Genomic DNA, 16,792 nt, shown 5'->3' on the forward strand with positions numbered 1-16,792 from the left:
TTAAACCAAATTTTGTTAAGTTTATCTAACGTTTCAAGCGCATTTCATGATAGTATTTAAATTATTTACATTGTTTGACACATTTTTGCTTTGATGTTAACTTAAATACTATCATAAAATGTGTTTGAAACGTCATATAAACTTAACAAAATTTGGTTAAAATGACTAAATTCACGTATTTTGAAAGATGAAAGACTAAATTGGTATAAAGTTTTGATGAGAAACTAATTCTAAAAATCACTGAAACTTGAGGGACCAAAAACATATTTAACCCTTTTTTTAATAAGTATCTTAAAATTTTATAATAGTATAAGATTATTAAACTTCTTTTAAAACGTATGTTTACTGTTTATAAAAACGATTAAATTTAGATGTTTTTATTTAGTTTAGAGAAGTTTTATACTTATGAAACGGTTTCTTGTCAAATCATTTGACATATACTTAAGAATTCGTACCACATATGTAACGTTCTAAAAAATTTGATTTTCTAAATAACAACATGCGTTGTGGGTATAAGAGAATTTGGTCTAAATATGAACCAGTTGCCTAATGAAGTACCGGTGCTTAACTTCTTTTTTAAATTAAATAGAAACAAATATATCTTATCTTGAAAAATAATTTTAACATAATTATAAAATGTTTAAAAAATTTATTTGAATGTTATGTTCAGTGGCAGATCTTGACCAACATTGTTGGAGGAGCCAAAACAATACATCCAAAATTTATACATTTAATTATTGACATTAATATCGTAAAAATGAATACATAACTTAGTATAACAATAAACTACATCATTAGCGGGAATCAAACCACAATTAAAATCCAAAAGAAGAATGGATGATAATCAAACCACACTTAAAATCCAATTATAAAAAACACATAGTACAATCCATTTTCTTCTATGTTTATCAAATAAAAAATTAATATACAATAGACTCACTAAATAAATTATTAAACTAATATTTCACTATCAAGTGAGACAAAAGATAATTACTTTCTTCTTTATTTCTCCGAGAATAGAAGAGAACAACTTAGATATAAAAACAAAAATAATAGATCTTTTTCTCTTGAGAAACAAAAGAAAATAGACATATAATGGAACTGCAATTAAAATCTGATTATAAAAAACATATAATACAATACTTTTTCTTCTATGTTCATAAAATAAAAAATTAATATAAAAGAAGTTCATTAAATAAATTATTAAACTAATATTTCACTATCAAGTGAGACGAAAGAATTACCTTCTTATTTTCTTCCTCGAGAATGAAAGAGAACAAAAGAGAAATAAGAGCAAAAATAAAATATCTTTTTATTCTTTATTATGTATGGTTTTATATTTTATTATTTATTACCATTAATTATTATTTTTATAAAAGAAAAGAATATTTGATTTAATATTTATAATAAAAAAAATCAAAATACACAATATCTATCATAAAAAAAATTAAAATACCTATCATAAAAAAAAATCTAAATTTTGGGGGGATGGCCTTCCCTTGTCACCATTATCTAACGGTAAAGAAAACATAATATTATGAAATATTCAATATTAGGAGGATTTTCTTCCATGTCAAATACCTTAAAATAAATTATAATTGTTTACATTTTATATTAGAATACCAAATAAAATTTCATGTGAGCCAAAACATTTATTAAATTTGCAAACTACAACATTGATGAACTTAGTTGATAAAATTAAAAAATATTTCAAAAAAATATAAAAGGAAAACAAATATTCAAATTAAAATATATTTTAAATGTTTGTTTACTTCAATTTTTTAAATTCTAATGAATCTCTTTTTTATACACTAATAAAAGTTATAATATATCACTTAATCAAAATGACACAAAGAACAAATAATAAACATAATAATAAAATTTTGACATAGATTTTATATCTTTTGAACTTCAATATATGTTGGATAGTGACAAAAAAATATTCATAGCAATTACATTAAATTTTTATATTGTAGTAAACAAAAGTTATTTATACAATTAAAGTGAAAAAAATTACAGTATGATTAATAGTGAGTTATAAAATAACAAATAATTAGATAGAATATATCGAAATATTATTCTACATGATGAAAATAAACAATAAATAAAAATATTAAAAAACTAACAAATGTGTGTTTTAGAAATAATTTGAGAGACTATCGAAAGAAATCGCACAAAGGAAATCAAATGTATAATTAAGGTATGATAAAATGAAAAATACCTTAGAGAACTAATTATTAAATTATGTTTGAAGTGGTTAAAATTAAATAGAAATATCATTAGTGACCAAAAAATTTGTCATTAAATTACAAATAAATTAGTAATTAAATTGGTCACTAAATCAAGTACCGATTCGATCATTGAATCGTTCACTAATTTAGTCATTGATTCAGACAATAAATCAACTACTACCACCAATGACGAAAAATAGTGACTGATATGGGTTACTGACTAAATCAGTCACCATTTCATGTTTTTCTTGTAGTGAATTATCATATACTATTCCTAAATATCATTTTATATATATATATATATATATATATATATATATATAATTTTAACCACTTCAAACAGAATTTAAAGTGAAAAAATTATATTATGATTAATAATGAGTTATAAAATAAAAAATAATTAGATAGAATATATCGAAATATTATTCTACATGATGAAAATATAAACAATAAATAAAAATATTAAAAAACTAACAAATGTGTGTTTTAGAAATAATTTGAGAGACTATCGAAAAAAATCACACAAAGGAAATCAAATGTATAACTAAGGTATGATAAGACGAAAAATATCTTAGAGAACTAAGAAAACTTTTCAAATATCAACATATATACTTAATGGTTGTAAAATAACAAAAATTATTTTAATGAAACAAAAGAGTTCTTCAAATTAAACAAAAATTAATAATAATAATAAGTAAAGAATTTTTTCATATTACCTTAAATTGAGAGTATAAACATTCTCGTGTGAAAGGAAAATTTATAATAAATAAAAATATTAAAAAATAATATAAATATTCAAATGTGAGGCATAATTTTTTTTTATTAACATACATCATTTTAACATAATTACATAAAGGTTATGATAAGATGAAAAATATATTGGAGATGAGAATGAGTTTCATGACAAATGAAATAATTAAAAGAAAAAAAAATATATATATATATATAGATAGATATAGGGGTTACTTGATTAATTGTGAATGTTTTAATAATTTAAACGAGAATGGAGATATGGCGGGGACGGGTATTATGGCGGGTATATGTACATCCCCATACCCATCCCCATATCCAACTGAAAAAGTCGGAGATTCGCCATACCCATATCCATACCCAGTCAATGCGGGGATTCCCCGTCAAAACGGGGACGGGTTCGGGCAATACCCACGGGGACGGGTTTATTTGCCATCTCTACCATTATCCTCCGCCACCGGTTATGTTTATATTATAAAATTTGTACTTTTAAACTGTATTTATACTATTATACAAGGGAAATTTCTCTTTTGATACATACATTTTTTTTAATTTTAAATTAAAATAATTATTTTATAATTTTTGTATTTTAATAATTATTAAGGTGTAAATAATTATTTTGTAAATATTTTTTGCATGCAACCTATCAGCTGGTATTTTGAAATTGATAATTGTGAGACTCAATTGTTTTAATATTAAAAATAAAAAGTTTGTATAATTAGGAAGTTTTATAAATGAGTTTTTTTTTAAACGCATTATCTCTGACTTATCCATAACAGTTCTCACCCTTTATTTGTTTGATTGAAGATTCGAGATCCCAGAAGTGATCCTTGCGACGAACTCTTCAATTTGGACAGATCAGATCCTCTTCCACGTAAGTTGAGTTTTACCCCTTTCCTTCGTCTACTTTTGTTTTTTGTTGCATGTGAGTTTATCTGCTTGCATGTGCCTTTTTAATCTTCTTTTCGAGTCTCTACCGATTAGTGATCATGATGGTTTGGTCTGATCGTTCTTGTGATGTTTCTATGTGTAAATAGAGTATTTTGTGTGGTTGAAGGTAGTTTGGAGTTCTTAGAGCTGTTTGGGTCTATTATGTCGCTTTGTCAGGTAACAGAAGCTAGTATTGACCTGTGTTGTGCGAGTTTTATTGATTTGATGTTTTGTATGCTACTGATGTATTGAATTTAGGTGAAATTGATTGTTTCTGCTAAGTCAGGTTTGGTGTATTTGTTGATATGGTCTTATATGGTTTGGATGATAACTTCATGCTTGAGTGATTTGGTTTGATTTTGTTAGAATTTGAGCAATTGAGCAAATTGGTATGAGCTCCCATGTTTTAAAACTATTTTGAACCAATGCACTAAGAGAGGAGTACTAATTTAATCAATTGAAGATGTCCAATTTCCCTCAAAATCAAACAATGCAATTACTGATATCTGATATAGCATTGAGCGGTGTGTTAGTAGGGCACCACTGAGTGCCAGCTTTGTGCTGCAGGTTTGGGAGCAATTTAGGTTAGAGTTGTTGAGCGTCAGAAATATCGTTGAGCGTCACTTTTTGCGAAAAGTTTGGTGTTGAGGGCTAGAGATGTTGTTGAGCATCACTTTTTGTGAGAGGTTTTACGTTGATCGCCGTTTTACCAAGAGGTATGTCGAGTGTAGCCTCTGAGCTCCAATTTCTCTTTTGATCTTGTTTTTCTCTTTAGTTGTTTTGGTAGTTTGGATTGGCTAATATTCATCTTATTTATGGCTTTAATGGTTAGTAATTAATATGAGAATGTTGCTAGGAGCATATCTATTGAGAAGTTTGAGGAATTTCATGGAGAAATTCTTATTGTTGTAACTTTAGTGTATGCATTGAGGAATGATTTTCAATAAGGAGTATCTTGATACTCTAATAACCATTCACACTCAAATAGAACAAAATGAGTTGTGTGGTGAAAGTTGCAAGAGGTCCTAGTCTATGGGCTTTTTTGGCTAAGACGTGAAGGAGATTAATTTTGTGTGTGGTAAGATGATAACCACTTTGGCTATGGATAGTAGAGGCTAGTGAGTGCTGATGTCAATGACATGTATTTGGATACTTGAGTTTAGAGTCAACTGTTTTGTGTGCATATACATTCTTTGTATTTTTTCCATGCCTAGTTTGTATATATAATATGATTTATTGGTTTTAAGTTAACTCTTTTGTATACTAGCTTACCGTTTGGCATGCTTTGTGTTTCTTGTGTTTTTTTGACTCTTTTGCATTGATCACCTACTGATGTGACCAATGAGGAAGTAGGTAATGATATGTTTTTGGAGGAAGGTAGTGATACTACAAGGTAATTCTATAGCTTGTAGTGGTTTCCTTGTGTAGAAATTAGTTTTTGAAAGAATTTTGTGCTCTTTAGGTTTTTTTTTTATATATTCTATTATTATGATTATTATTTTGGAAAAACGGTATTTATACTATATATATTCTCGCTATCTTTGTTTGTTATTAATCTTATAATGTCTTATTTAATAGTTTTATACTATTAAATGAGATGTTATATTTTATCCTTAATTTTTTGATAACCTTTTAAAAGTAATTTTTCTTTATTTATAATTATTTATTTGATTTGATTTATGTTATCATGTAACCAAATAAAAATCAATTCAATGCTAATTTCTATTTAATATTATGTTCAAATTTAAAACTTATTAATTCAAATTCTATGCATTTATTACATTCAGATTAACTTGAATATGATAAATTTTTAGTTTCAAGTTTTCACTGAAAATATTTTAATGATTTTTGAAGAACAAAAATGTCTTATTGAGTCTTAAATTTTATTAAGTGTTGTTTGGGTCCTTCACACATGGTATCACAAATTTTATTTTGTTTCAACACACAACCTATATTTAAAACAATATAAGAAAAAAAGTTTGTAAACAGAAAATTGGGTAAATAGTTCTAATTAAAAACTATACTCATCTAAAAGTCTATGGGTCGCTCTCAACTTAACTAAAAAATGTGTCTTGTCAAAATTTTAAGTTAAATTTCACATGGCAAAAGTTCAAAATTTATTTGGAAACTATTATTTTATATATAAATAATATTGATGATTATTATTTTGTTAACGCTCACGCAAAAGGGTGTACCTCAATGATTTGCTTCAACGTGAACAAAAGCAATAATCTATGACTTCACTTTCAAAATTACTCTACAGAACTATTTAAAAATCCTTTGATCAAAGCAGAAATGCTAAAAAATGAACATTAAATGTGATTTAGCGCAAATAAAAAGAACACAATATAAAAATATAACTGATAGAAAACAATTTCGCCAGTTTACTTAAATAATTCGTAAAATGATTTACATCAAATAAAAAAGTTAATACTTCAAATTAAATTAGCTTAATTTTCATAAATTCTATATTTCTCTATTGTTATAATTTAACATATTTAATATTCTTAGTTTTTATTAATTTAATCTAATCATGTAAAGCAAGATTCCATCAACCTTTTCTGTTTCTTTTTAGTGAAAAACATAAAGATAAAAATATGTAGTGTTTGTCCCACAATCTTTTCCATTCTTTAAGAAATAATTATGTCCCTCCACAAGCTTTATTTGTTTATACAAGCAGCATTTAGGTTGTTTTTATATGTTTATAATACAAGTACAAGAAAATTACCATAAGAGGGTCATGTTTCAACTTGACACGCCAGAAAGGAGAAACGCAACGTAAGAACACCATGGGTGTTGGTTAAATTAAAATGGTGACGCGGAAAGCAAATCTCTATCCATCATGATGTGGGCCTCTCAGATTTGGCATTTCTTACTGAATAATACAACCAAGATCGAATTGAACCATTCATGACCGTGAATTCCTGCTTCAAATTTTACCCACAACAAACGCATACCACCATATCCGCCATCGTACACCATCACCCACCCGTTAACCAATCGAATCAGCACTCAACAAAAACCACAACCCTTCACTGTTGCCGCCTTCAAAGCTGCCAACTTTCGAATTTCCGAACTCAAATTTACTAGGTCCGCTTACTGGGTCGTCTCCGAGCTATGCGTGGAGCTGAGGGTGGTGGTGGTGGTGGTGGTTTCGCCGTCAGAGGCGGTAACATCTACTGGGGAAGAAAAGAGGAAACTGGTTTCAGAGGAATCGTGGTAATCTTCTCTTGGGTTTCTGTTCCACAGACCATCTTACGAGAATTCGTTGATCTGTGTTCCTTTTTCGGGTGGAATTCCCTCGTCTGTTCTGCAAATTATCTCTCAGCGTAAGTTTTTCTGTTTCTGAAATTTCCTTTCTTTATTGTTTTTCAACGTCGTGGTTTCATTTATGTATAGCTTCTAGACCATTATATTTTTCTCTCCATTTTGTTTGTTGCCTGAGAACTGCTTTAATCAATCAGATAAATTAGTGGATCAGGAATTTAGTAAAATTGGAGGGCTAGGTTTTAGATGAGGATGAATTGCTGTAAACATCAGAGCTTTCTAACACTATTTCTTAATCCTGGTGTCACTTTATTATGTTGTGCATTTCGGACAGAATAGTTGTTTTTCTTTTTTTCATTTTTCTGGTGAGGAGGCAAACATGCGTCATATTGAGAGAGAGAGAGAGGACAGTTGTTGTGTGTTGCATGTCAAGTTTGCGTAACCATATGGAATTATAATCGGAGAAGTTTGGCTTGGGAGATGCTTTACACGTGAAAGTAGCAGAATGCTGTTTAATGTATTAGGTTTGCACCTTCCATTAGTTATTTGTCTCCAACCGGTGAAGAAGAAAGAGTGAAAATATTTATGAAGTTTATATATGGTTGTTGGAAACTATATGGCATGCTTTGTCAACTTCAATCAGATCCCAGTGGGGACCATGTGGTAGTAAGAAGGAGTAAAAAGATTACTCCCAATACTGGTGGGAGGAAATATATGGCTACTGGCTAGCTTACACAGACTTGTGAATTTAAGAATATGGGTGGGTTAGAGTGGTTTAATTACGGTTTAGTCACTTAATTCATACCATAATTTAATGTTGGATCGTGTCAGGCAGCTAAGGATTTATCTGCATGTCATTAGGAACGTTTACGCATCCTTCTTGAGGCATTGGGAAATATAGAACTGTTCTGTGACAAAGTTCTAAATTCTATTAGTTTTTAAGCATTGGAAAAGGATGAGGGAAGTTCTACTTCCTGTTAGATTAATGAGATTTCAATATCTAGTGACAATATATAAAATGCATTTGTATGTGGCGTGGTGTTGTATTACCCTAAGACCCTGTTTGGATGAACTTTTCTATAAGCATATCAGATAAAAAAATAAGAAGGTAAAATGATTGTCCTTCTCCCATAAGCTAAAATCATCTTGTGCACTTAACTTCTATTGAAGTTTTCTAATTTAACTTTTCAAAAACCAGAGTGCATAAATTGATTTTACCTAATAGGGAAGTGCAATTCATTTTACCTTTTTATTTTCTTCTTCTAAGTTAAGTACTTTTGGAAAAATTTATTTAAACAGGGTTTAAATCCTTCTGTCAAAAACTTAAGTTCCATGCTCAAGTTGTAACCTCCTAAAGATCTGTTGTAGCATACTATTTTGTATATACATTTTGTTGGTCACAGACCACCACCTTGTTTGATTTATACTCTTTAATTTATTGGTTGGTGGTACTGACAGAACTTTTATATCTTATATTTCCTCTCTTGCAGTTTCCATGATGAAAGTGCCATGCCATTGGCATTTTGTGTTCTTGATGAACTAATTAAGGTTAGTTTTAGAATTTGGATTGGATAGCATGCTAAGATTTGTAGTAATGCTCTTATGGACATTTCAAAATCTCTAGATAATGCCATGCTACAAATCTCTGGGGTCTGTAGTCTTTGCTTTGTATCATAGCATAGATGCTCAGTGAAATAATTCATTTGTATTATGCAGGAGCTGAGAACTAGGTCATGTCCTGTTGTATTTGCTTCTTTTTCTGCCGGCTCCAAAGCCTGTCTGTATAAAGTATTTCAGGTAATTTTAGGCATCCAATCTTATGTTTGATATGGAAAATATATAATAATTTAAAGTTGTATCCGTTTTAAGTGGAGATGTGCATGGTAATAGCTTTCTGTATAAATGCAGCTCATTGATGGAAGATGTGAAACTGCACTCAACTTGGTAATGCACTTTTTGTGGACGGTTTATGGTTTGTGGTTTGTTAAATTGTGATCCTGAAATGATTGATTGTTGATTTATTGATTTATTTGTTGTAGCCTAACTACCAACTACTTAGGAACTGTCTCTCTGGACAAATTTATGATTCTGGTCCAATAGATGTTACAAGTGATTTTGGCTTCCGCTTTGCATTACACCCCTCCATTGCAAAGGTGCCTGGACCATCAAAACTTGTTTCTTGGGTAGCAAAATCTGTTACCTCCGGATTGGATGCGTTATACCTAACTAGATTTGAATCCCAAGCTGCTGAGCATTGGCAGGCTTTATATTCTTCTGTTGTAAGTTCTATCTTGAATCCTTTTCCGTTTTACTATTTTAAACTCTGATTCATTTTCTTTTCTTTAGAATTTCGGAGCTCCATTTCTCCTTTTATGTTCTGAGAATGATGACCTTTTGAGATACCAAAATATCTGTGATTTTGCCCAACGACTACGCAACCTCAATGGTGATGTCAACCTTGTAAATTTCAGCAGCTCCTCTCACCTTGGTTCGTCTGAGACTGATTTCAACTACATTGTGACTAACTTGAACCAGTTTAACCTAAACATTTTCATTGTTATTGTTATTAATTTGTTTCAGGTCATTACAAACACCATCCAATTCAATATAGAATAGCTGTGAACCATTTATTAGAGAAGGCTGTTACAATATATTCACAGAAAGTGATGCTAGAAAGAGAAAGAACTGGTTTGGATGGTACACAGGATGAGATATCAGAGTTAATCTGTGACCTGCAGAAGGTGGCAATCAATTCAAATAAAAGCCTTAGAAGAGTTGCAGTTGGACCAACTGATCACTTCTTTTTGCCTAGTTCAGCAGGGCATTACAGTGATAGAGAATCTGGGACTCCACAGGATGAACAGAAAGAAAAGCCTGTTTGTCTGCCTAGTTTCCCAAGCATCAGTGCTCACAGTGTCCTTGGCCAATTTCTTTTCGATGTTTGTGTTCCTAAGAATGTTGAAGGTTGGGATGTGAAATTTTCTTCAGCTCCTAGGCATTCACTTTTAAGAGGCACCAAGCGCATTGGTCGGTCCAGATTATGAAACTGTTCTGATATCTGACCTGAGGAAATACTTTGTGATAAACTTGTTTGAAACATCAGCAATTTCCCTTGACCACACAGGAAGATATGATAGATTTTGATGCAATGCTTGGCTTTGGAAGTGTAATGGTTGAAATGGTTCTACATTTAATTCCTTGGCACTTACGAGAAAATGGTGGGGTTAGAAATGAACACATGCCTTTTGTATCAGAAAGGAGAGCTTCTGATGGTACAAACTTGTTGATGCTTGGCTATGGTAACTACTCCTTAGGTAATTGTATTTGCATTAAATGAGATAAAATTTACTTATGTATATATAGTTAGAGCATGTAAGTAGATGTGCATAATATATTTTTGAGGGAATAAACGTCTCTTGCTAGAGGGTGGAAGAAACTTGTAAATTAGACATGTCTAGCAATGTGCAGAAATGTTATTATACTTGTTTTGCTAGCAGAATAAGTTCATCTTCTGTACTGAGTATTTTACTGAATTAGCTGGTAGTAGAGGAATTCGAGTATGTTTGAATGAGTTTCTCTATAAAGCTTTCTTAGAGAGAAAAGTAAAAGGAAAAAAAAAAATTTAAAATGAGTTTATGATTAAATTTAGTTTATGCATTGTAGAAGTTAATATTGTATAGGTTCTTTTATATATATTAATTTGTGAAGAAAGTTTTTTTTTTTCATATTTTTTCTTTTATAATGCTTTATTTGGATTAGGATGGGGATGTAAAGGGAAAGGAGGGAAACAGAAAGTTAGGCTATTTGGATTGTGAGAGAAAATGATTGAATTTGAGTAACAAATGAGTGCAAAGTCTGTATTAAATGTGATTGATGTAACTGAAAAGGATATTAAAAATGATTGTGTTATATAATAAATTATTAATTATTAATGTCTTTGGTAGTATTTTATTGATGATGGGTATAAAATAAATTTGAAGAATTGATAGTGTCGAAATAAATTGTCTAAATGAAGTAAAAGATATTTATCTAAAAATTACTTTAATTATTTTAATATATATATATATATTAAGAAATAATGAATTAGAGTACATGTTGAAATTCTTTTATCAGATATAACAAAGCTAAAAAAGTTGTAATATGTGAAATTTTAATTAAAATTTTAAATATAAACATTTATTTATAAAAGAGTCATATGTGATTGAAAATAATGTAACACGAACTAAAATTAATTTAATTGAACATGAAAAATCCTCGTATTCATAAAAAAACATTACTTAAAGAAATACACAACTTAAAAATAAACAATTTTTGAAAGAATTTTAAGACTTTATGAAAGGGTTTAAAAACATTAATGAGTCAAAGGGTTTTTAATTTTAATTGAGAAATTACTTTGGTTAAGTTTAAAAACTTTCATGCTATTGAATTTATTTTTGTCAATAATTTTGAAGTTACTTTAATTAAATGCAAAGATTTTAAATCTAAAATAAAAATATTTGAATGTAATTAGTAGAAAACCAATGACTTCATTATGAAAAACTAGTAGAATCATCTATTTCATCATCGTTGTCTAAGTCTTTTTATTTACTTTTATTTCTTTTGAAATTGTCTTACCTCTTTCTACACCTTTATAAGTGTGCTTCTAAGTAAAGTTCTTATTCGTTGGAAGACGTCTTGGGTTAGCTTGACCCTATCTATAGTTTATTCACTCTTAGTGTAACATTGCATTAGAGTGATAATAACTATTTGATGGCTCCAATGGCAGCTTATCAAATTTGACACCTTTGTCGGGAAATTAAATTTGAATTTCACTTTAACAATTTCTTATTCTAGTTTGACTAATATAATTTGTTCATATTTTACTAACAATTTATCCCTGTGCATATTTTTCTATGTTGACTCAATATTTTATTTTTAATAATTTTAGTTTGTTTTAGTTTTTCATAATGCAAAATAATTTTTCATTTGTATAAGGGAATAATTCCCTATTACAAAATAAGGAATCATGCAATTTTCAATAAGATTATGTTTTATAGTGCCAACACTTTTAAGATCCCTCGTGCAATTTTTATCTGCCTTTACAAAAGCAACCTTATTATCCATATTGTGGATCATTTCTTTTATATCATAAATAAAATTTACATAATTTTAACAACCATATTTTGTGCAGTTTTCAAAACCATATTTTGAGTAGCTACGGTTGCCACAATCTTGTGAACAACCTTCACAATATTTTAACCTGACACATGTTCAATCAAACTTTGAGCCATCCATACAAGATGTGATGAATCACATGGCTAAGCTTTTTAAGCAATTTAATTAAATGTTGGAAGATAACAAGCAAAGAATGATTGAGAAACTATAGACGAGACAACAAGAGTCTGGCGATAGGCTAGTAAGTCTCGCCATCCAAATTAGTCAACTAGGTAGTAATATTCTATAGTATAATGAAAATAACAGAGACCTTGATACTACTACTAACACACTTGCGAATGCTCGTGTAGAAGTAGATATGTCGTACTTGTTGTGCGTATTGAGGATGTTTATAATAAGATCGATGATGCTCACAATGATATCTATTGATAAATATATTAATATTTCTAAAGATGTTGTTGAACCTTTTGCAAATATTCTTCAATTGATGGTTTTAATATTTGATATAGCAGTTTAACCAACTAAGTTAGACAACTCAATTACAACAGTTCAAACACTTTCACTTGCAAGTGTAGATTTGTGCTCACAAAATGAGAATATAGGAATTATTGATGATCTTGTTGATTGTCCTAGTACACCTGATGATGCATCGAGTATTGTAGGACATCCAAGAGCATGAAAAAACTATTGACTGAACTTTTTCCCTAATTCAAAGTATTAGATCAACCCTATGGATCAAATATTATTGAATGAAAGGGATCAAATGTTGTTCAATGAAAGCGAAAAACTTGTGCAACATATTCGACATAGGTTTGATTAGTAACACCTTAAAGGAGTATATGATACAATTGTTGTATAGGAAAACACGTTTTGTGCATATGAACATTCATTTGAAAGCAATGTTGAGAAAAGTTTGATTTTTTTACTCATAGTTTTAGGTAGTAGATTTTTAATAAAAAATTCAAAAATATGCCTCTTAGTTATAAAGAAAATCCAAAATTATAAAAAACATAAAAGAGTGCAATGAGACTTGTACTATATAAAACTAAAGGAAAATAAATTTTTACTTGTGGTCAGATTGAGCGGGATGTCATAATTTTTTTGTATTCTCTCCAAAATAAGTTTATTTTTACATTGAGAACAATATGTGAAATAAGTGTGGGGGACAAATTGTAGTTTAGGAATGCTTTTGTTTTGTTTTAATTCTTCTCTTTTGGAATTTCTATTGAAAAATTTGTGAAAGTAGTTTGAGGAAACTTTGGCAAGGAAAGGCAAAGTTCTTAAGTTTGTCCATTTGTGGCTCACCTCTCTGTCTTGGGAGTTTACTTGGTATACTTTCAACATTGTTTTTATCTAGAAAACTTATCTTTTTTTTTTCAAACATATTTTCATTTGATTTTTAGGATCTGGTATAGTGATTAAGATTAGCATAATTTTGAAAAGACTGAAGCCTTAATTAATGATTGAATGGATTATTTCTAAAATATCTAATTGAATTTATTTGAGCATTGCTTGGTTTAATCTTTTGTGAAAGAGTTTTTTTACCTTGTGAACTTTTGGCCTAAATGTGATGGATGGCACTATGTGTGATCCCTAATTTCTCTAAGTGTGATTTGCTCATGTTTTGTTTATACTATAATATTTAGCTTGATTTTTTATTTTGCAACCTAGGTACAGTTGCATAGTTTGATATGACTGAGGTGTTTCTTATTTTGTAGCTACTTTGCCAAATAAACCTACCTAATATTAATTCACTTGTAGCCCCTTTGAGCTTTTGACTTCTTTTTCTTGTTTTAAACTCACTGAAAAACCTTAAAAGAAAAAGACCATGCTTTTCCTTATCTTTAAAAAGAAGAAGGAACTATTTGATTATATTAAGAGATGATTGATGAATAAAGTGTGGGGTGAAGGGATAAAGGATTCACAGAAAAGAAAAGAAGAAAAAGAAAAAATGTAGAAAAAGAATAACAATTGTTTTCTCAAAAAGTGCAACAAAAACAAATAAATATAGTTGTTTTTACAAAGTTTGCCTCTTTATTCATTCCATATTTGAAACCAAAAATCCTAAATTTTTCCTACATTTGCCTTGGCCCCAAAAATCCTAAACACAAGCCTACACAATTAAGAGAGCATAGGTAAGAAAATAGACATTTTATCTTCGGTAGACTTGTTCATACTTAATTCACTTGTAATTCAAAGGGTTAACCTCATGTGCTAAAATAGAAGTTTTCCATTCATATGTTCATGGTTACTTGATTCTTAGAAAGTTTATTTGTTTCCCATGATTATTCTTTTCCTTAGATCTAATGTTGATATGAAATAAAATTCACCCAGAATAATGCTTTGAAACTACTTTGTTTTTCCTTAGAGTGTAAAAGAATAAGAGTGGGATTGTGATGAATGCGATTACTCAGTTAACTTCTAAACTTATCTTCTTATTTGATTTTTTTGCTTTAAAATATTGTTTTAATTAGGATTTATTCTAAGATAAATAATTGAGTTTGAGATATAAAAACATGTTTAAAATAATTTTTTAGTTGCATATATGTTCTTTGGATATTTTGAGGTGTTTTGGTGCAGCTAAAGTTAAGTTTAAGCTCATGGATTAGCTAAGCTACAAGAAATTAAGAAACAATTTGCAAGAAAAGGGCAAAAAATCATGTAAGAAATGAACGAACGAAGAAAATGAAGAAGAAAATTGTTGGTGAATGCCTAAAAAAAATTGATCGTCAAGAATCTGTGAAGATTTTACACTACAACTTTGTTCATGTGTTGTTGGTAAGAGATATTTTAAGAAGTAATTTAGGTGGATTTGATTCACAAAATCTATCAAAAATATCAACAGATAGAAACTCGACTATCTTTCCAAATCTGAGTAAATCTTCTCCATTTTTTTCAAATCTCTACAACATCAAATAATATCATGAATAAATCATTATTATATAAAGATAATTTTTGGTGAAGATTTCATCAACAAAAAGATTATTTTATAAAAAAAAATTGGAAAAAAAGAAGTCTTAGTCCAAGTCCTAAATAAGGAGATATAATGGATTCATTAGCTCTAACACATTTTTTTTTTGGAGGAGGGAAATTCAGCCAACTCTTCATTTCCACTCTCTCTCCTTCTCTTTATCTTCTTCTATTTTATGTTATATTTATTCTCCATGAACATTTAAATGTTCATATAAATTTTGTAAAATTGTAAATTTCTGTAATTTAAATATATTATTATTTAAAAAAATTTGATTTCAAATTTATAAAAGTATATATCTTATAACATTGTATAAAATTATATTATATGAAATTATAACATTTTATAACTTAAATAATGAAAATATTTTTGATATATTTGAAACTTTCTTTTTATATAAGGTATATTGATATTAATATTTATTTTTCATAAAATAATTCTTTTCAAAAAGTGCCTTCATGCAGGATCGATCTACAGACCTTCAGTTTACAAGACTAACACTCTACCACTGAGCTATAAAGGCTTATTTACTTAATTTTGAAAAATTAAATTATTTATTCATAAATTAATGTAAATAATTTTTATGTTGAAGGAGCTCTTGTGGGTGGAGTTGCCATAAATATGAAAAACGGAGAATTAAAAGGGATATATCGTAATATACTGGGTCAGAAAAATGATATACCACAAAAAAGTGATTTTTAATTTTTGAAAACTATGTAATGTTTTAACCACATTCCTCATAAACAAGTGTTTTAGCCAAGAGTGGTTGTTGCTTGAAAGAATACTCCTTGTCTTAGCTAGGATTTATTATTGTTTCAAATAATACTCGGTTGTTTATCCATGACTAACTTGTTAGGCAAAAGAGTTTTGAAGCTTGAAGATTGATGAAGATTGGAAACCAATGCATAAATCTGACTTAGGGTAGAAGTCTTAATGTGTGTCTTGCCTTTATTTAATCTGTTAAAATGGTGTTCAATAGGTTAAATGGCTCTTGCATATAGTTGTGTGAATAACATATTAAATCGACTTAAATAACAATCAATAAGTTTATTTCACTTAATTAAGTGAATCAATTGATTGAGAATTGCTTACAATTGATTCAATGTCAATTTACATATTAGTCATGCATATAAGGTATATAATAAGAGAGTTAAGATTGTTGAAGAATTTGTTCATGTTGTTTTTTATGAATCTAACTCAAAATTGCAAGATCAAGGGTTTATTGATTAAGATGAGGAAGATGTAATTCAGGAAAGGCAAATTGAAGTTGAAATTGAACCATCCTATAGCAATGAACCAACAACTGAAACTCATGTTCACGGTAGCTTGCCTAAGGATTGGAAAACTCTTAAAGAATTATCAAAGGACAATATAATTGGTGAAATTGATTGGGGAGTTTCTATTAGAATCAAGCTTAATAATTTTTTTGAACATATTGCATTTGTATCACAAGTTGAACCTAAAATTGTTAATGATGCATTGGATGATA

At 29.0% G+C, this 16,792-nt stretch overlaps 1 protein-coding gene and 1 non-coding gene across 2 annotated transcripts; one reads left to right on the top strand and one right to left on the bottom strand.

Moving 5' to 3' along the window:
- The first annotated feature begins 6,700 nt into the window (after positions 1–6,700).
- Positions 6,701–10,738, top strand: LOC114178822. Its single transcript, XM_028064933.1, has 7 exons — positions 6,701–7,240; positions 8,669–8,726; positions 8,895–8,975; positions 9,087–9,122; positions 9,218–9,457; positions 9,525–9,666; positions 9,759–10,738. The coding sequence occupies exons 1-7, from the start codon at positions 7,029–7,031 to the stop codon at positions 10,220–10,222; spliced, it is 1,233 nt and encodes a 410-aa protein (XP_027920734.1). The 5' UTR covers positions 6,701–7,028; the 3' UTR covers positions 10,223–10,738.
- Positions 10,739–15,754: 5,016 nt separating this feature from the next.
- Positions 15,755–15,826, bottom strand: TRNAT-UGU. The gene has a single exon. It is a non-coding gene; the product is annotated as a tRNA-Thr (tRNA).
- Positions 15,827–16,792: the final 966 nt, after the last annotated feature.

Source organism: Vigna unguiculata, chromosome 3 (genome assembly GCF_004118075.2).
Source record: "Vigna unguiculata cultivar IT97K-499-35 chromosome 3, ASM411807v1, whole genome shotgun sequence".
In the NCBI taxonomy this organism is placed as follows: domain Eukaryota; kingdom Viridiplantae; phylum Streptophyta; class Magnoliopsida; order Fabales; family Fabaceae; genus Vigna; species Vigna unguiculata.